This window comes from Balaenoptera borealis (assembly GCF_965194805.1).
Source record: "Balaenoptera borealis genome assembly, chromosome: 3".
Taxonomy (NCBI): domain Eukaryota; kingdom Metazoa; phylum Chordata; class Mammalia; order Artiodactyla; family Balaenopteridae; genus Balaenoptera; species Balaenoptera borealis.
This window is the reverse complement of record NC_138866.1, coordinates 63,966,332-63,987,496: the sequence shown is the minus strand read 5'-3', so window position 1 is coordinate 63,987,496 and position 21,165 is coordinate 63,966,332. Positions and strand designations below refer to the sequence as shown.

At 40.8% G+C, this 21,165-nt stretch overlaps 1 protein-coding gene across 3 annotated transcripts in view; it reads right to left on the bottom strand.

Moving 5' to 3' along the window:
* Nucleotides 1–21,165, bottom strand: part of LOC309625107 (uncharacterized protein) — a 758,084-nt gene that overhangs the window by 350,692 nt on the left and 386,227 nt on the right. The window contains exon 5 of one of the 3 annotated variants that reach the window (XM_082384283.1): nucleotides 1,106–2,716. The exons of the other annotated variants lie outside the window; for them this stretch is intronic. Coding sequence (XP_082240409.1) covers nucleotide 2,716 — 1 coding nt within the window. The 3' untranslated portion in view covers nucleotides 1,106–2,715. Of the gene's footprint in view, nucleotides 1–1,105; nucleotides 2,717–21,165 lie in introns of those variants that run through there. 3 annotated transcript variants of the gene reach the window in all.

Sequence of the window (21,165 nt, the reverse complement as noted above, 5' to 3'; positions counted from 1 at the left end):
ATAAACTTAACCACTGACTCTCTAGGGGAAAACAAGTCCCTATTAGTAGGGTTTGCTGATTTCCATGGTGTAAATACTCCCACCATGGCCGATTTCAAGCTAGCAATAAGATGTCACTAAACATAAAGTCCAGAAGAAATGTTGACAATTGCACCTTGCAAGCTAATACTAGCCGGTTCCAAAACACTGGAGTCTATCCATTACCCGAGTCTGGGACTGCTTCTGATTTCCTTTCTTGGTTACACTCCAGAGGAGGATGCTACATTTATAGTGACGTGCAGCAGGAACAGCAAAAACAACGTTGGGGGTAGCTCTGACGACCTTTGAACTGCAGCTGGGGCCTTGCCTTCATCTGATCTATGATGCTCCTGCAGTAACATTTCATCCTTTTGGTTCAAGGCCGTGGTTGGTAACATGAGTGCATACTGGGTCACAGGGGAGTTTTAGAAACTAGCAACGCCTGGGTTCCAGTCCCAGAGATTCGGATTCAATTGATCTGGGCTGGGAGTGTTAAAAGCAGATGATTCTAATGTGCAGCCAAGGTTGAGAACCACTGGTTTAAAGTAAGAGATCTCTTATGTATGTGACAGAGGGTTGGTATAATTATTTTTGCTTTTCACATAAAGAGGGAAAAGTCAACTTACATGACCTGGCAAAAAGGGAAGAAGTCAGTGGTGAGGCCAGGACTATTTCCTTAGTGAAGGGAAGGCTGAGGAGAAGAGGTCTGTGCTCTGACTCCTAGTGGGTCCTGGAAAGAACCTTAAATACTACTTTTCTGAACCCTTAAAAAAAAACACTAAAAACAAACAGGGACTTCCCTGGTGGCGCAGTGGATAAGACTCCACGCTCCCAGTGCAGGGGGCCTGGGTTCGATCCCTGGACAGGGAACTAGAGCCCACATGCATGCTGCAACCAAGAGTTCGCATGCCACAACTAAGGAGTCCGCCTGCTGCAACTAAAAGAGCCCACGTGCCACAACTAAGGAAATGGCAAACCGCAACTAAGGAGCCCTGGAGCCACAACTAAGGAGCCCACCTGTCGCAACCAAGGAGCCATGACCCGCAACTAAGGAGCCCGCCTGCCACAACTAAGACCCAGCGCAACCAAATAAATAAAATTAACAAATATTTAACAAAACAAAACAAAAAACCACAAGTGAGCCTTTCTTTTTAGCTGGGAATTTAAGTAAGCACAGGAATTGCTGAAATCATAGGAAACTGTCATATAATCAGTTCTGCTATGTTTTGAATCTGTGCAAACTGGTATTAGTCATTGTGAAATCAGATTCAATTTCTTTCCATCCATTTCAGATTTGCATTTATTCTTAGAAGCATATGAGAACTTTATTCAAAAATCAGTAATTAGGTCATGTATTTTTTGACTGTTAAGTTAACCTCTGAAGTTGTGATTAGAATTTTACAGATTGATAAAATTGCTAGTTTACTAGTGAATCATTTTCATGCAGTACTATTTCAGTTAATAATCCATACAAGTCTATATGTAGACACACAGATGATATAATTGAGACAATAAAGATGTGTTGAGTCCAGCATATGCTCAGTGCAGGGGCAGCGTGAGATGGAGGATGGACATAGGAGCAGGAAGCCTGGGTTCTAAGCTTGATGTGGTGTAAGTCTGACGCAGTTTACTGATCCATAAAAATGAGGACAGGGTGAATTTGGCTCTTCACCTTTAATATTTTGATAAGGTGTCCTGGGACTGAAACCATCAGTGGTGTCAGTGAACCAAATAGGTTTGACGAACCAAGTGGGTTCTTTCCCCCAAATTTCACAGACATTAATAAACTCTGAGAATGAAGGTATATGTCCAGATTCCTTTTTTGTGAGTTTACATTCCTTCTAAATAAGACGTTGCAAATACACTTTGTCTCCAGGTCCAGTCCCATTTGACCAGCAGTGGCCTCCCAAAACACTGTGTTGAGGTTTCTGAAGCCAGGTCCAAGCCTGGTGGGAGTTAAGAGTGTTGTGATTGATAAGTGATTGTCTTGGGTCTGAAAAGGGGGAAGTGGCAATACACGTGCCCCATGTCCCATCCCTGTTCCTGGTCTTTTCATTAACACCCGTGTTTCCTTCATCTCCCATTAAGTACTTCTGAAGTGAAATGACTGTTGGGATTCTGTATTCCCCCACTTTCCACCAGGAAAATTTAGTCCATTGTTAAAGTGGCAATAAATCTTAAGGTAATTCGACCAAAACATTTAGCTACTGAGTCTTTGATAAACAGCTTCAATTTAGGCTACATCTTTTTTTTAAATTGAAGTATAGTTGATTTATAATGTTTCAGGTGTAAAGCAAAGTGATTCAGTTATACATATATATATTTTTTCTTTTTCAGATTCTTTTCCATTCTGGTTTATTACAAGATATTCAATATAGTTCCCTGTGCTATACAGTAGATCCTTGTTGTTTATTTTATATATAATAGTGTGTATCTGTTAATCCCAAATCTTTATAATGATCAAACAACCATCAGTTGACTCATTTAAACAACTAATCTATTTAAAGGGAAAAAAACCCTTGTATTTAATGTTGTTTTGGCTAAAACAAAAAATGCTTTTTGATTCTTTTGCTTTTAAGCCAGTTCCATTAGACACGGTCTAAAAGATAAAAGAAATCGTGACCTTTCTTCTCTTCCACCTCCTTAGGTCCGGATGGCTGTGGTTTTCTCTTTAGGCCGTGTGACACCACAGCATGATCTGAAAAGTAATTAACAACTTTAGAAGTTAATCCAGCATATACTTTGAAGCAGAAGCGATTCCATCCCTAATAGTTGCCTGGCAGACTGATTCTTCCTTCTGGCTCTTGAAACTCTATGTAGTAATTGCCCCAGAATTTAAAAATTATCTGGGGAATTCCTTGTTCCACATTTAGGGTACAAACAGCTAATGACTTTGACATTCTGTAATGTGTGTGTGTGTGTGTGTGTGTGTGTGTGTGTGTGTGTTTGTGGGGAGGGGTAGAGAGCAGTGTCTTGAGAATGACTGTACGGATAAGAAAGCTGTCTCTTCTCACTGTAAAGACCTGAAAAACCCTTATTTGACCAGACCGTAGAACTGAATTTCAAAATTAGTAAACTGATAATGTGTCTGAATGTGTCTTTGCCAAGAGGCGTCTCTACAGGATACATCTTTTCAGAGCGAACACTCTTACACTCAGGAGCTCCAGGCACAGATTTGCCTCCTTCCGTGTTGGTTTTGGTAGTGCTGTTACTGTTTGTAAAATAGTGTTCTGACAACTCTCTTCAGAGCAACAACTTGGCTTATAAATTATCCACTCATTTTCTTGATCAAAAGATTGTCCTTTTACACTGTTCTCCTATGCCTTCCTTTAATGCCTGTTATCTTTTTTTTTTTTAAAGTTATACAATTTTTATTTATTTATTTATTTATTTATTTATGGCTGTGTTGGGTCTTCGTTTCTGTGCAAGGGCTTTCTCTAGTTGCGGCAAGTGGGGGCCACTCTTCATCGTGGTGCGCGGGCCTCTCATTATCGCGGCCTCTCTTGTTGCGGAGCACAGGCTCCAGATGTGCAGGCTCAGTAATTGTGGCTCACGGGCCTAGCTGCTCCGCAGCATGTGGGATCTTCCCAGACCAGGGCTCGAACCCGTGTCCCCTGCATTGGCAGGCAGATTCTCAACCACTGCGCCACCGGGGAAGCCCCTAATGCCTGTTATCTTGATTTGATCATTAGACCATGTTTTGCAGGCCACCCTTCCTAAACTTGCTAAATTCCCTGAGATTGAAGGGGTGGGTCAGGCCCTCTTTCAATTTCTTTCATCTTCTCCAACTTTACAGTCTTGCACCGCACTTGACACACAAAGAAGCCCTCACTTAATAGTCTATGAGCTATCATGATGGTCATGCGTAGTTTGTGTTGGTTATTTATACTGAGTCCCTCTTCAGAAACTGGGGATGGTTCAATTCAACTACCACCAGTTATCTATCAATCAATATAAATCCTTGAATTAGATCCTAAAATTCAATATAAATGCTTGGATCCAAGCAGAATTCACTATCTTAATGGTCTGAAATAACTGAAAGTAACTGAACTAAGAAATTATTCCCAAACCAGAGATATGTCTCCAGTTTGGGGATAATTAAAGAAATCAGTAAAAAAAAAAGAATTGATTATTTACTTATGGAAAGAAGAAAACAGATAACTTAGGCCTTGCTCTCAAGTTGGTTGCAGTTTGTTTGGAGGAGACGAGAGTAATGTGAGAGGAAGAACACATGCACATGAGGCATTTGGTTCCTAAGTCCTCACATGCTCTGTAAGTTAGAGGATCGTGATCCCTGAGGGTTGGTTATGAGTGAAGGTATCGGGTACGAGGCGAATTAAGTCAGGTGTTAAAGGAGAACAAGTTTTGGAAAGGCAGAAGGGAGAAGGGCAGGCTTTCCGGGCAAGGCGTTGATGGGGGCAAACACACGAAAAGAGTAACCAGCGTGGTCCATGAGGCAGACGCCTGTCTACAACAGGAGACTGGACAACTGTGGGAATTACATAAACTTGAGGGGGTAGGCGGTTCACTTAAGGCAGGCCTTTAAAGCTCTGTTGATAGGCTTGTGGTTAATATGATAGAAAATAAGGAGCCACTGAAGGATTTTGACCTGGAGACTGACATTATAACATGATGTTTTCACACTCTATTTCTGGCAGTGACATATAGGATGAAGTAAGACTAGGAACAAGGCAGCTGAATTGGCTTGGCAGGAAGGTAAAAATAGGACATTCTGGCTACGGTGGGAACTGTGGGAACAGAGGCCAGAGATATTTCAAAAGAAAATCCAACCTGTCTTGGTGTCTGGCTAGATATGGGATAAGGATGGAGGAAGTCAAGGGTAAATCTGAAGGTGGGTGAATGAGAGGGGAGGAAGCTCCGAGACAGAACCAGGGGAGTTGGAGGAGGAATTGTCTTTGAACAACGTGTGGAATTTGAAATGACAGTGAGCAGGGTAGGCGGTAACACTGCAGGAGGCTGATTGGAGGAAGTGAGGAAGCCTTGTTTCAAAACCTGAATCTAAGTCATTTAACTTCACTAACAAGGAGAATAGTCCCTGACTCACGCGGCCCTGGAGCTGATTAACTGGTAAGAATGTGAAAGTGTTCTGTAAAGCGCTATCCAATGTATGCCTTCAGCATTTTCCTATGTGTGCATCTCCTCCCCAGCTGCATGTGATGCTGAAGAGGATGTAAAATTTCTGCTCATAAATTTCATTCTGGTATGTTTTGAGATATATCGCTTCTGGTGGAAGGGAGACTGGTTGGGAGGCCTGAGCAGTGAAACAGGTGAGAGACTGTGATGAGGATCTGGTGTGGGGTAGTTGACGGCACAAGATGAACCAAGTAGACTTACATGCTTTTTAGAAGGAAGCAATGACAGAACTTACTGATTGGATGTGGGAAATGAGTAAGAGGGAGGATTATACGATGATGTCTAGGCTTACGGTAGAGGGAACTGATAGACTGTGGTTTAAATCACTGAGATGGAAAAGATGGGAGGAGGAGCAAATCTGACCAGGGAGGAATATGAATTTAGTTTCGGACATCATTGTCGTAGGCAGAATAATGGCCTCCCAAAGATGTTCACATCCTAACTCCCTGTGAATATGCTTCCTTCCACGCAAAAGGGACTTTGCAAATGTGATTAAATTAAGGGTTTTGAGATGAGATTATCCTGGACTGTCTGGGTGGGTCCAATGGAATCACAAATCTCCTTTTAAGTGTAAGATGGAGGCAGGAAAGTGAGAGTGACAGTAATGTGATGTGAGAAAGATGGGACATTGCTGGCTTTAAAGATGGAAGAGGCTACAAGCCAAGGAATGTGGTTGGCCTCTACAAGCTGGAAAAGGCAAAAAATGTATTCTCCCCTAGAGCTTCCAGAATGAACACAGCCTCCTGAAACATTGATTTTAGCCTAGTGAAACCTGTGTTGGACTCCTGACCTCCAGACTGTAAAATAATACATTTCTGTTGTTCTAAGCCACTAAGTTCGTGGAAATTTTTTACAGCAGCAATGGGAGACCAATATAGACACATTTGAATCTGAGGTACATAGGAATCATCCAAGTAGAGATCTGAGACAGTTTTATAGAGGGGTCTGGGATGGAATTATAGATTTGGGAGTCATTAGCATATATATATATATATATATATATATATATATATATATATGTATGGCATGTATACTATACATATATATATAGTATTCTAACATCTCTGAAATCAGGGTGTGTCTTATAATTGATCATATAGTTGTATTGTCAGGCAACATGCCTATGCATGTCTATGTGGCCATACTGGACAAATGTGACCCCTGAATATTTTAGTCAACAAAACACAAGGAGGGACTTCCCTGGTGGTCCAGTGGGTAAGACTCTGCGCTCCCAATGCAGGGGGTCTGGGTTCCATCCCTGGTCAGGGAACTAGATCAAGCATGCCTGCTGCAACTAAGAGCCTGCAGGCCACAACTAAGAAGTCCCCATGCCACAATTAAAAGATCCCGCATGCTGCAACTAAAGATCCCACGTGCCGCAACTAAGACCCAGTGGAGCCAAAATTAAATAATAAATTTTTAAAAAATTATTAAAACCCCCCACAAAACACAAGGACTATTTGAGAAAGGTATGAGTCCTAGTTGTTGTCTGAAGGCTTTCTGTTAACATGTTTTAATAAGATCAAGAAAGGGCCAACATCAAAACTTTCAGAATGGCTGTCAATGACTTTGAACAAAATCTTAGAGACATTAGTAAAGAATTCTCTTAAGTAATGCTGATTTATCAATACTCTTGATGGAACGAGGGACAGCATTGTGATGGAAAACAAAGCTAAAGATGAATTTGAGTCAAAAAGTAGCTCTGAAAGAACTGGACTCTGAAAAATCTTAATACATTAAGTAATACATTGTGCTTGTATTTCCTTTTAATACATGCACAAAGGTCTAAGAGAGCTTTTTCAAAAGTTACAAAACAAAAATTTTAAGTGATAAGAAAGCATTATGTCAACCTAATTAACAACATGTTGTACTTCCACCATTCATAAAATAACAGTGAACCTTACAATTGAATGGTGTCTTAAACTTGACAGTCTTCATAACCATGGAGATGGGTGAGATGATAGATGATTCAGAGACAGAATATAGAACAAGAAGAGAAGATCCAGGGAAAATTTGTCAGAAATATTAGTACTAAGTGGCATTATATATCTAGAGCCATAAAAACATTTATATTCCTTAATCCCATTTGGGGTAATTCCCCCCAAGAAAGTCATCTAAGGGAAGAAAAAATAATTATACTCGGTAGTGGGAGTTTACTTCCATGAGGAAGTGAGATGGGGCTGGACTACAGTCTCAGAAGCTAGACTGTGACCCTGAGTCCCAGCCCTCTGACACTGGCAAGTTCCCCACGTTTCATGCTAAACGAGAAACACAGTTTATCATTATTCGGAAAATAGTAGTAGCTTTGGTGAGCCGATGACTTTTGTGTCCTGGAACTCTTTTTTCCCCTCTCCAAAAGGGTATACAGGCCTTCCCGACTTCTCTGTATAATCTCACACTTAGCCTTACTGAGAGAGAGGAGATAATAAAATCAGTTTGACCCCATCCAACACGGTGCCCTGCTATTGGGCAGAGTCTCTTGCAGAGCAATTTCGTGGGCCTTTCTGACATGATACGCCTGCCTTTTGGCCCAAGTACAGACCCCTGGCCCATTAGTATCTATAGGGATGGCAAAGTAACCTGGCATAGAGTGTGACAACTGAATGAAGAAAGAATTGTCTGCGGCTACTTTCCTCACAGGCATGCCGTGGCCACACAGGCACTGAGGATTTCATGGACTATCCAGATCTACACAATTTGGAAAGGGAGGAAGGGATGTACCTTTTATTACAGAAAAGAGAGATAGCTATATAAATATCCAAAAAAAAAAAAAATGAAATGGTTATTTCATTATTTTAGTACATTCACTCAATATAATTTTATTCACATTTAGAGATGCCGATTATGAATAACAAGAATCACAAGTAGCAATATGGAAAAGAGGGAATACAACATTGAACATTAACTACCAGTGAAACTTCATAAAACATATATGTTTATATGGAAAATAATCATAGCTGTTTATGGAATGGGATTATAAGTGACCATTTTCTCTGTAATTTGAATTTTGTGAGGCATTATTATTTTACAACCAGAAGTAGGAGAAAACATTATTTGAACTACAGCTTATGAAATAAAGCCACCAATCCAACTTCATAAAAGATACACAATCTAGAGTTGCAAACTACTAAAAAATGAAATAATTAATAGAAATTGTATGCGGAGTGACCAATAAAGATCTGATCCAAGTAAATAATGCTTTGAAATGGACTCATATAAAAGACCTCAAAGCAGAATGATCCGTTTACCTTCCTGTTCCTTTCATCAGAAGTAAATGTTACCAATACAATGGCTGTTGCAAAGACCAAGATAGATTTTTATGTAACTTCTACTTAGTAACATGTTGACATCTTCAAAGTTCTCAAAGGATTTTCACATATAATAAGCTTTTCTACCCTGATGATAGGATAGTAATTATCAGTCCCAATTTATGGAGGAGGAATTGGTAAAGACATGTCCAAGGTAACCCACGGCTCAAATATTCAAGTGAAAAATATAGTTAGCTTTTGGGCTACTTAATTGATTATATCAAATACCCAGCATTCTGTGCTCATCTGGCATTGCTGAATGATAATTTTCCAGCTAACTGAAGCCTGTGTCTTTAGATATCAAGGACCCCCACTCCTACATTTAGGATTATTCACTTTCATCAGTGCATTAAAATTTTCTCTGCCTTCTTAAACAGGATATATTGAACATAATTTAGTCTTTTAAAATCAAGGATTCTAGTTATTAAAATGAATATCAATAATTATATACTAACTTTTTTGTAGTGATGACTTTTTGGGTTATTTAAATGCATAATACTTTTTAATGGAAAAATGGCCCCAGATATAGTTTTACCCTTTTGCATTCCTAAATCATTATTCCTGAATATTTGTATGTGTACACACACACACACATTCATATTCCATCCTGGCAAGCCTGCCTATTTTCTCACTGCCTCTTCTTGATTTCCACTTCTAATTTGTCTTGGACATAGAAACTAGTAAGCAAGTCTATTTAAAATGTGTATAAAATAAGAGCTAAAAATTTTTGAGGTTTATATATATAAAATTATAAGCTATGGTATATGGTTAATAAGAGCGTCTTTTATGGAGACATGAGATTGTTGGGTAAAGAAGCCCCAAATTAAGGGCAGGTTGAAAAATAACTATGTGCCAGGGACCTTGTGTTTTATGCCTTACTCCTTGATTTCTGGAAAATTCCCACATTTTACTTGGAAGTACCCGCCCCTCCATCCATGTGGTTTTAATGGGCAAAGCCATGGTTAGACATTCTGATCCCCTCCCCACTTAGGGCCTAAATGTTTGGCACAGGGGTAGGCACATGACTGAAGACTGGCCATTCTATAGCTTAGTTCAGTTCCTTCCCTTGACATTTGAACTTGGAAGGAAAGGAGGGAGGGAGGGAGAAAATCAGTCTCTCTTCAAGTATCCAGACCCACCAAATGAAAATTCTGAGAGCTGTTAAAGGTCATATGTCTGACACATGAACCTGAAAGCCAAGAAGGCAGTAAGAAAGGATGGGGGGAGGCACAGATGAGACGTGGCAGGAAAAGTCTGACAGCTTCCAAGAGCCTGGGTCTAGTGCCTTCCCGAGGCCCAGCTAAACCTCGGTCCTTGGGTTCCGTGAGGCACCCATGTGTTCTAGGGGTGACCTTCAAAATATTTAACGATGGCACAGGAAAACAAAAATCAGGACAGGGACAGACAGCCGGTGCACGGTCCTGGCAGTCTGCTGTCATTGCAGGCATTACCTGCTTTGTTACAGAGCACAAAGTCCTGAGAAATCCCCAGGGCACAGGCTAGGGCGGCTGAGGCAGTGAGCAGGTACATTGGGGGTCTCAAGGCAACAGGAACAGAAGAATTTTACAATGTAAGCAACCAACATCTCCATACAAGTACAAGCAGCTGACTATCAGCCTTGTCTGTATCCTTATAAGAAATGGTGCTTTTTCACTTCAGCTGGTTTAAGTGGTTTCTGTCACTCACAATTTTAACTCCTAAAAAAATAATATGATTTGTGCTGTGTCATGATTTGCCATCTATTTTGCTGGCCGAATTTGATGATAACTTCAGAAAGTCTTAGGGGCTGGAACAAACTTTGAAGTCATTTCGTCCCGTTTCCCACCCAAATTTACTTTTCATCCAAATAATTTAGCACAAGTAGAAAAAAATCTGTGTCTTTCAATTGAAAAAAGAAGTATAAGAAATATAACCCAAGAATTAAATTTTTATATTGCAACGTAATAGCTGTTCACCATAGAAAAAAATTTTTTAATCTAGATTAAAAAAGGCAAAAAATGGAACCCATCCAATCATTAATTTAAAAAAAAAATCACTGTTAACACTTTTGTTTGTATATATCCTGATTTTATGCATTTAAAGAATTCCTAGTTTTTGCAAGACTAGTTTTACCTGGAAATCATCTTTTACTTAATACAGTATGCTCCTTCTTTCCACAAAACCCAGATTTTTTTCATCGCTAGTCCTGTGTTTCATTCCCTGGGTGTGTAGGCATTGGGGGAAGGGAGGAGGGCAGAGCTTCATAGTTCTTCCAGGTACAGGTTTATGTAGCTCTTTGCTCCCAGTGCAGCTCTCAGAAGAACAAGGTTGACCTTATTTCCAGGCAGAATTATTCATGTCACCACTTTTACTTTGGAAGCTGCTTAGTGAGTCATGTCTGACTGTATGAGAAAGGATGAATTTACACGTTCAGTAGCAGGTACACCAAAGTCAACGAACTCCATTATTTAATCTCCGATATTAGCTCCCAAGTTGCAAAATGGGAGGAAGACAAATGAGTTCTAGAACCTCATTTATCATGGAGCTTCCTGACTTTCATCCATTGGGAAGTCAAGTCTTTTCAAGTAAGAAAAGCTGTTTGCATTTAATCACTTAGACTTACAATGAGAGTATTTTTAAGGTGATGCAAATTGTTGTTGTAAAAGAGGATCTGCCAGACCTAGTGAAGGGGCTGGCCACTGTGTGGAGACAAACCATCCACAGCTGAGTTGAAATGGAGATACCTGAGAATCCAAATGGAGAGGCCACAAAGGAATAGCCAGAGACGCCCGAAATAAAGAACAGAAGTTAAGCCATGTAAGGCTGGACGGGACGTGGCGGGAAAAGCCTGACAGCTTCCAAGAGCCTGGGTCTAGTGCCTTCCTGAGGCCCAGCTAAACCTCGGTCCTTGGGTTCCGTAAGGCACCCATGTGTTCTAGGGGTGACTCAAAATATTTGAAAGTTCTGTGCTCCTAGAAGCCCAATTAAAGACCACACAAAAAAAAAAACTATTGCGATTTTGGTCTGCATGAATAAAAGTGCAATGTTCAAAAATACGTAACGGTTCACCTGAACTCCACATCATTCTCTGTTTGGATCAGTTGCTCAGTTCTGGGAACCTTATTTGAAGAGAGAGATTGGCAAATGAGGGAGTGTCCAACAGCAAAACAAGCCAGAGGCAAAAGGGCACATGAGGAGGTTTTAAGGTAACAGGTGTGGATCATTTGGAGAAAAGAGAGGATTTACCCTCCTTAAAATTTGAAAGCACCTAAATGGCTATAAAAAGGAAAATATTTAGGAGTTTGGGATTAACATATACACACTACTACACATAAAATAGATAACCAACGAGGACCTACTGTATAGCACAGGGAACTATATTCAATATCTTGTAATAACCTATAATGGAAAAGAATCTGAAAAAGAATATGTGTGTGTATGTGTGTGTGTGTGTGTGTGTGTGTGTGTGTATAACTGAATCACTTTGCTGTACACCTGAAACTAACACCACGTTGTAAATTAACTATACTTCAATTTTTTAAAATAGTTAATAAATAAATAAGATGTGTCTGTATTATGGAATACTGTACAGCCATCAAAAATCTCACATTCAGAGAACAAATAATATGACAAAATGAGAGTTGAAACAAGATTGCTTAAAAACACAATTTTTCTTCTTTAATGTTTATGAATTTTTTGACTATAAACACATTACTTCTGTAATCATATTAAAACCAAAAAAATATATAGACAGAAGAGAAAGAGGAAACAAAAGTCCAGATGATGGGAGTGTGTGTGTGTGTGTGTGTGTGTGTATTTATATACAGAGAGATTAGTGTTTTTTTCTCTTTTCATTTTTATTTTAAACTATAAAAGCAATACATGAACACTTATGACAAATAATTCAGATACAATTTCAATCATACAACAAATATTCATTGAATACCTATTGTGTACTTTTATTCTTCATTGCTCTAAAGGACAGAGCAAGTCACAGTGGGTGGAAGGGGCATGGAAGGGGAAGGCAGCTCAGTACAAAAGGATAATATCAGAACTGCCAACAACAGAGTGGGTGGCTTTATACAGGCAAGAGCTTCCAAGTCATTGGAAGTATTCAATCACGTATGCTACTGTGGAAATTCTTAAACTGAATGATAGACACATGACTTCCAAGACCACTTCTGATTCGGAGACTCTATTACTTTCTAAGTTCACATTAAGGATAAGGAGATAAGTCCTCACCACTCATCCACCATATAATATTGGGAAACTCAATTCTCTTCTGATACTCCTTTCTAAAATAGGAGAAATAACATTGACTTAAACCAATGTAAACTTGACAGATGATATTTAGAGAATGTTTCTGAAGTCCTTAGATTATATTTAGTAGATAAATGAAGGCATTTGGTGTAAATTATCTAATGCAATCCTCAGGGCTACAGCATCATCTACAATATTAAAATCCTTAATGGGGCTTCCCTGGTGGCGCAGTGGTTGAGAATCTGCCTGCCAATGCAGGGGACACGGGTTCGAGCCCTGGTCTGGGAAGATCCTACATGCCGCAGAGCAACTAGGCCCGTGAGCCACAACTACTGAGCCTGCGCGTCTGGAGCCTGTGCTCCGCAACAGGAGAGGCCGCAACAGTGAGAGGCCCACGCACCGCGATGAAGAGTGGCCCCCGCTTGCCGCAACTAGAGAAAGCCCTCGCACAGAAACGAAGACCCAACACAGCCATAAATAAATAAATAAATAAATAAAATTAAAAAAAAAAAAAAATCCTTAATGAACGTCTGAAACTCAAGCCAGAATTGAAAATACTACTTTAAAAAACACTGGTTCTACACATGGGGCTCATTGTTCACCTATTATTTCCACACTTTCACAACACAGTTATGTCACAATATGATTTTCTTTACACTGGCATTGCTCACACCACAATGATTCAGAAATAATTTTGGAGATTTGGGCATTTTTTTAAAAAGTAAAAGGAAAAAGAGAAATATAAAAGCAAATCAATGCCCCCATAATATACCACTTTATACCCCCTAAGATGACTATAATCAAAAAGACATGATAAGAAATGTTGGTGAGGATGTGGAGAAACTGGACCCCTCAGGCACTGCTGGTGGGAGTGTACAATGATGCAACCATTCTGAAAAACAGTTTGGCAGTTCCTCAAATGTTAAACATAGAGTTATCACATGACCCAACAATTCCACTTGTAGGTACATACTCAAGAGAAATGAAAACTTATGTCCACATAAAAACTTGTCCATGAACATTCATAGCAGCATAATTCATATAGCCAAGTATTAGAAATAATTCAAATACCCATCAATGGATAAATAACAATGTAGCATTCATACAGTGGAATATTGTTCAGCAACAAAAAGGAATGAAGTATTGACATGTGCTACAATGTAGATGAAATTTGAAAACATAATTCTAAGTGAAAGAAGTCAATCACAAGAGAATACATACTGCATGATTCCATTTATGTGATGTGCTCAGAAGAGGCAAATTTATAGAAACAGAAAGTAGATTAATGGTTGCCTAGGGCTGGGAGTCTGTGGGAGGGAACATGAGAGTGATTGCTAGTGGGAACACGGTTTCTTTCGGGGATTGTGCAATGTTCTAAAATTAATTGCGGTGATGGTTACACAACTCTGAACATACTAAAATCCACTGCACTGTACACTTTAAATGGGTGAATTATATGTTATGTAAATTATATTTCAATAACACTGTTTTTAAAAAAGAAATGAAGTTAAACTTTCACAACTCCATTTCCACTTCCTGAATTTCTCTGGCTGATATCTAGCATGTTGTAATATTTCCTAGATATAGCTTCATAACCAAGACACCACTACAGAAATAGTGTGTGGTCTTTCAGTCCAATGTTCAGCTGTGTGTCACAGCTTTAAAACAAAGGCCAGAAGGTAGAACAAACTAGCAAACCAAATTTAGATCCTGTGAAAAAATACTGCAAAAGTGAAATATTAGCTTTAGGGCCTCATGAGCTATTGGGACCCAGTTAAATTCACTGTAGATCAGAGCTCTGTGGCACAGACCAAAATCTAACCAGATAACAAAGCAGATGTTCCAATGTTTCAAGGTGTGCACAGATGAAAAGCCTCTCCAATTTGAGTCAAAGTCTTCTAAAGATCAGAAGAGGATGCAAGAGTAAATAAGTCACCAAGTAACTAAGAAAGAAACAAGCAAAAACCACAAATGTTCACCATGGGACTTCCCTGGTGGCACAGTGGTTAAGAATCCTCCTGCTAATGCAGGGGACACGGGTTCGATCCCTGGTCTGGAAAGATCGCACATGCCACAGAGCAACTAAACCTGTGCGCCATAACTACTGAGCCTGCGCTCTAGACCCTGCGAGCCACAACTACTGAGCCCGCATGCCACAACTACTGAGCCCGTGAGCCACAACTACTGAAGCCCACGTGCCTAGAGCCCATGCTCTGCAACAACAGAAGCCACCGCAATGAGAAGTCCACACACCGCAACGAAGAGTAGCTCCCTTTTTTTTTTCCTGCTTGCCTTGTCTTCCTAACAGGATTGAAAACTCCCAAGGGCAGGGTCCATATGCCCTCCTTTTGAGTGTCTCCATGGCGCTTACACAGGGTTCTGCCAGAGGGAATTCCAGTGACATAAGGCCTCTTGTTACCCAGCTTCTGGCCACGCTCAGCCGCCTGTGCTCACCTGCTTCCCACACCTGGCTCCCTCCATTTCTCCTATCTGCCAGGCTCCCTCCCACCTTATAGTCTGGGACCTTATCATCTGGGACCTGCTGGTCCTTCTGCCTGAACACTCTTTCATGTTCTTTTCATAACCTTCTTTCACCCTTCAGGTCTCAGCTAAAATGTTACCTCCTCAAAGAGGCCCTCCCTCACCACCCCATATTAATTAAGTGGGTTCCAGTGAGAGTCTGTCATCTCATCCAAGTTGTTCACTTCATAGTAGAAACCACTCCAAAAATATTTATTCAGTCCCTAGTTACGTACCAGGCACTGCTTTAGGTGCTGGGGATATAGGAATGTACAAAACAAATAGTAACTCAATTCATATTTGTTGTTTTTTGCACATTCTTTGAAAGCAAACTATAACCTCTTAGTTAGCAGGGACTGACCAAAAGGGAGGCAGTATGATGTGGTGATCAAGAGCATAACTCCAGAGCCTGAGAACTAGGATAGAATCCTGGCTCTCCCACTTGACCAAATTACTTAATTGCTCTGAACCTCAGTTACCTCATCTGTAAAATAGGCATAATAATAGTACCTTCTTGGGGGGGTTGTTACGAGAACTAAATACATAGTAGAATTTAGTTACTTTGGTAACTGTTGGAAAAATACTTGACCCATACTAAGCTCTATACAAATGTTTATCAAAGTAATGTTTTTTGATTACTGGGCCAATACTGTACATCACAACTCGGTGGTTTTAGTTAAATGAATTAATAAATTGCGGTGCCTGTGGTTAAACTTATGTCTGTAATTGGGCCAAAACATAAGGAGAGAGTAGATCAGCAACAACAAAATGACCCCTTTCACGCTTGAACTCTGTTGAAAGAAATTCTTTGGTCTTAGATAGAATGTGACATTCTTGGTCAATTCCAAGCCAGTGGAAGCATTCTCTTTTGAATCTGCTAGAAATATGGTGGTTGTTTTCTACCGGGGGAGGTTCTGGGACTTTCCAGGAAGGAAGGGCTATCAGCATCCGGCTTTGTCCACAATCTGGCTTCCAGGGTCACATGAAACAAACCACCTGTCTCCAGGAGCTGGTGAAGGGATCACAGAGATACCTCTGTATTTGTCATCTGCTTCTCCTCTCCTATTCTCCTTACATATAGCCACAATTTCTAATTTGATGTTTCCATCCATATAAAACCAAAACAGAGTTGTGAAGAGGCTAACTATTAACCACTCTGGATGGCATTCCCAATAACTCCTTCCAGTAAACATTAGCCAACAAGTGTATAAATGCAGTGCATCAGCTCTGAGTATTCCACATGTACATACTTCCAGGAAAGAAATTTAAAAAATGGAAGAAGGTGGACTAAAGTAATCAAAGCAATTGGGAGCTGCTGGCAGGTATTCACCATGATCCTGCTAAGTTCTGGCACTTTTGAAGATGCTTATGGGGATGACCAAAAATACAGAAAAGCAAAGTAGTTTGTCACAGATTTGCCTTCAAGCAGTCCACAGTCTATTTAGAACAAAATCTCCATATATCAAAACAGGAAAACCTTTAAAAAGGAATACAGTATATGGTAGGCAGAATAATGAGCCCCACCCCCAAAGATGTCCACAACCTAATTCCAGGACCTGTGAATGTACTAGGTTACATGGCAAAGGGGAATTAAAGTCGTAGACATAATTGAAATTGCTCATCTTCTGACCTTCAAATATGGAGATTATTCTAGATTATCCAGGTGGGTCCAATGTAATCACAAGGGTACTTAAAAGTGGAAGAGGGAAGCAAAAGGGTGTTGGAGAAAGATACATGGTGACGAAAGTAGGGTCAGAGAGACGCTGTGTTGCTGGCTTTGAAAATGAAGGGAGGGAAACATGAGCCAAGGAATGCAGGCAGCTGCTAGACGCTGGGAGAAGTAAGGAAACAGATTGTCCTTGATAGAAGAAATTTTCACATATTGAGGTGTGGGGAAGTCATTCTGGCTTATACATGATTTGACTTGAACTTTGTGCTAACTAGAACAACTTGTCTTATTGACTGTCAAACATGCATTGTACATCTGTTTTAACCATTAAAGAAAAGAATGCATTTAAAAATCAAAATGAAGTAACTGTGATTCAGGCTTCAAAATGGGAGCTGGGGGGCCATTGTGGATGTGGCTTCAGACATGTTCCTGCATCACTGAGAACCTGAATTTTCTGAACTGTATCAGACTCGAGGACAGACTCAAAACAACATCTGCTAGTAGCATCCAGCCGCAACCTTCCGGTCTTGAGGTTTCCCCTTGTAACTATGCAACCATTTTGGACACCAACCAATCCTTGCTTAACAAGCACTCTTACTTCTTGCCAGCTTCAACTCTAATTCTTGACAAACAACTTATGTAACTTTGTGGTTTTTGCCTATATAAGCCTCCTCCCACTTTGTAGTCCAGCAGAACACGATTTATGTGCTTCTTGAATCTGTGTCTCCTGGGCTATAGTCCTCAGTTTGGCTCAAATAAAACTCTGTTCTATTCCTATTAATAGATTGTTTATTATTTCCATCGACATCCTCTAGAGCTTTTGGGAGGAATGAAGCCCTGCCAACGTCTCAATTTTAGCCCAATGAGACCCTGTTGTACTTCTAACCTACAGAACGGCAAGATAATAAATGTGTGTTGTTTTAAGCCACTAAGTTGGTGGTAATTCGTTACAGCAGCAATAGGAAACTAATAGAACACATAATAAAATTCTAAATTACTATTATCAGAAAATAAAATAGAAAGGGGAGAGAGAGCAATGCTGACTAAAGTTATTAGGAAAAATGACTTTGAGTGGGATTTGAGAATGCTCTTTTCAGAGTTTATAGGATGAATATAAAACACAAAAGCTGAGAAGGGATCTATGTCAGATCTATGAAAGCCAAAAAGGAGCATTGATTTGTTTACCAAATCTCAGATTACCAGAACCAGAAAGCAATTCCTTGAAACCTGAAAGAGGTAGCTTTAGGATGGATGGATTGATGGACAGATAGATAGAGAGATGGATAGATGGAGACAGAGAGAAAGAGACAGAAACAGAAGGAGAAACTGCTGCTTTATGCAATATGAGACTCTTTCATTCTTAGAGGAAACAGGGGCTGAAAATATAAAAAGCTTTAAAATTTTCAGATAAAATGAGGTCAGAGAAACCAAGATGTTGGGGTGCAATTCAAGCCTTTGTCATATAGATAATTTGCTTTCCCCAGGCCGGAATTACCAAATCCTGCCAGAGATAGTCTCAGCTTCCAGACACTCTGAGCTCACACAGTATGGCAATTTGTGTTCTTATCCCTGGTGAGGATTCCTAGGAAAATAACAAAGTTGGCTTAAGTGTTCCTCTCCCTTCACACTATCATGTGTCTGTTTTTCTGGTCTAAAAACAACAAAAAAGAAGGGTCCTCATGTGCTCTTTCAGACAGACTTGAAAGCTTAGGTCTTGAGCATCTGGAAGCATCGTTTCTAACTATGGGGGCATACACAGTTGTCCTCTTGCTTCACAGACACACAATCACTCTCCTCCTACAGGAATTCTTCTCCCCTTTTCAGATTCTATTTGCTATTTCCTACTGGAAGGCATTTCTCTGAGCTATTGAATAGCACTCCACTCCTCGGGCGAGCTACCAGACAAAGGGGAGTGAAGTAACACAAGTGAAATCTGCCAGGTCTAGCTGGCTCTTGCATCCTCCAGAACTACAGCCCACATTTGCATGGATGGAGTACACTGGATCCATGGGGACCCGCTGCAGGAGGAAACTGACCCTACCAGCCATGAGGCCTGACACTGGGGCATTGAGGAAGACAGGCTTGGTGAAGGCATCACTTCGTCTGCTCTTACACTTAAGGGATGAGACTCAGAGACCAGATGCTGAGCATTCCTCACCCGTTCAGACTCCTGGGCGGACTTGTGATCATCTGCTAAAAGCCTGCAAGTTCACTGAGGTCTTTAAACCAGTAAGATTTGGGAACTGGATATGGTGGATGCCTTCTGATCTGGAGTCCGTCAAGACTCAAAAAAGAGAGCTTAAGCTACCAACCTCATCCATTTGCCTTCCTGTAGAAATTGTCAGAGGGACTCCAAAACAGTTGTAACTCATTTCAAACCCAGACGTGTACCTGTCATGCTTCCTTTCAAAGAATGACAGACTTAGAAATGGTTTAGGTTCCCAGCAGTTGTTCAAAAGCGATAAGGAATACAAATCAACACACATGGCACTGAAATAAAACCATTTGACCATCACATGACTATCTTATAAGGCAGGTGTGCCTTTTTTCCCTTAAAGATGTCACTGGGGGCTTTCCTGGTGGCACAGTGGTTAAGAATCCACCTGCCAGTGCAGGGGACACGGGTTCGATCCCTGGTCTGGGAAGATCCCATATGCCGCGGAGCAACTAAGCCTGTACGCCACAACTACTGAGACTGCTCCAGAGCCTGTGCCACAACTCCTGAAGCCCGGGCGCCTAGAGCCCGTGCTCTGCAACAAGAGAAGCCACCGCAATGAGAAGCCCATGCACTGCAACGAAGAGTGGCCCCTGCTCACCGCAACTAGAGAAAGCCCACGCGCAGCAACAAAGACCCAACACAGCCAAAAATAAATAAAATAAATAAATTTAAAAAAAATACCTTTAGGGCTTCCCTGGTGGCGCAGTGGTTGAGAGTCTGCCTGCCAATGCAGGGCACACGGGTTCGAGCCCTGGTCTGGGAAGATCCAACATACCGCGGAGCAACTAGGCCCGTGAGCCACAATTGCTGAGCCTGCGCGTCTGGAGCCTGTGCTCCGCAACAAGAGAGGCCGCGATAGTGAGAGGCCCGCGCACCGCGATGAAGAGTGGCCCCCACTTGCCACAACTAGAGAAAGCCCTCGCACAGAAACGAAGACCCAACACAGCCATAAATAAGTAAATAAATAAATTAAAAAAAAAAAACCTTAAAAAAAATGTCACTGGACATTTATAAAATTGGGGAGTGGGGTGGGTGGAGGGCTTCTCTGCCCAACATGATGGACTGTCACTCTTTCAGGAGGTAGACCTTATCAGCACCAGAGGAAAATCTTGGAGCTAATTCAGGAGACATTTTAAGTGGGCTATTTTACCAACTGAAGGCCAAAAGGGAAATAGGAAACAAACGACCATAAAATGAATTTTCTGCTGCTGGAATACAAGAGTTCCCTGGAAATGAACAACTCTGCCCTGCTGTTCCACTAGTTGGGATTTCCAGTGGTATTCAAAGAACTTTGCTCTTCTATCTCTGTCACACCTCTTATTCTTTCCAATGTTTACTTCTATTATCATACACCAATACACAAAGCAATTTTGCACATAAGGCCTTTCCTAAAGCTTGGCTCAGTTCTATTAACCCTTATGCAGTAATTTATAGTTAAGGTCTAAATGGCACTGGTGCATGTAAATAGTGTCTGTGGGCCCTGCCATCATGAGGAGAGTACTGTGCTTAAGTGGCTCCAACACATTTGCTCAGAACATTATGGAAGGAACTGCTGAGATCTCTGCAGGAAATTATTTAGTGAAATTCTACAGAAGATTAACATTGCTTTGTAACAGGCTTTTCATTGTGTTAAGCCTAGAATTATTCAAGGAAATCTGTGGAATCCAAGGCTTTGTCTTTCTTTAACATCAGTTTCTAAGCTGCTCATCTAAAAAGAAAAATGTCTGGAAGCCAGAAATCTCAGAGACTTTCCAATTTCCTTGTAAGATCTCTCATCAAGGATGAGTGGATTTGAGAACTCTCTCTACATCTCAGGAATGAGTGCAAAGAAAGGAGAGACACCCTTGGCCAAGTTGATGCCATGCAACGAACTTCTCAAATTCCTCTACAACTTTCCTTTCAGAAGATCAGGCCAGATTCTACCCTTGGAAGAGCTTAGGAAGAAATAGTGGTCATCTTAGCTCGTCCTCAGAGCAGTCAAAGTTCTGAACTCACACCTTCTTGGGGTTCTCAAGCTGGGTGTGCCCTAAACTCATCAG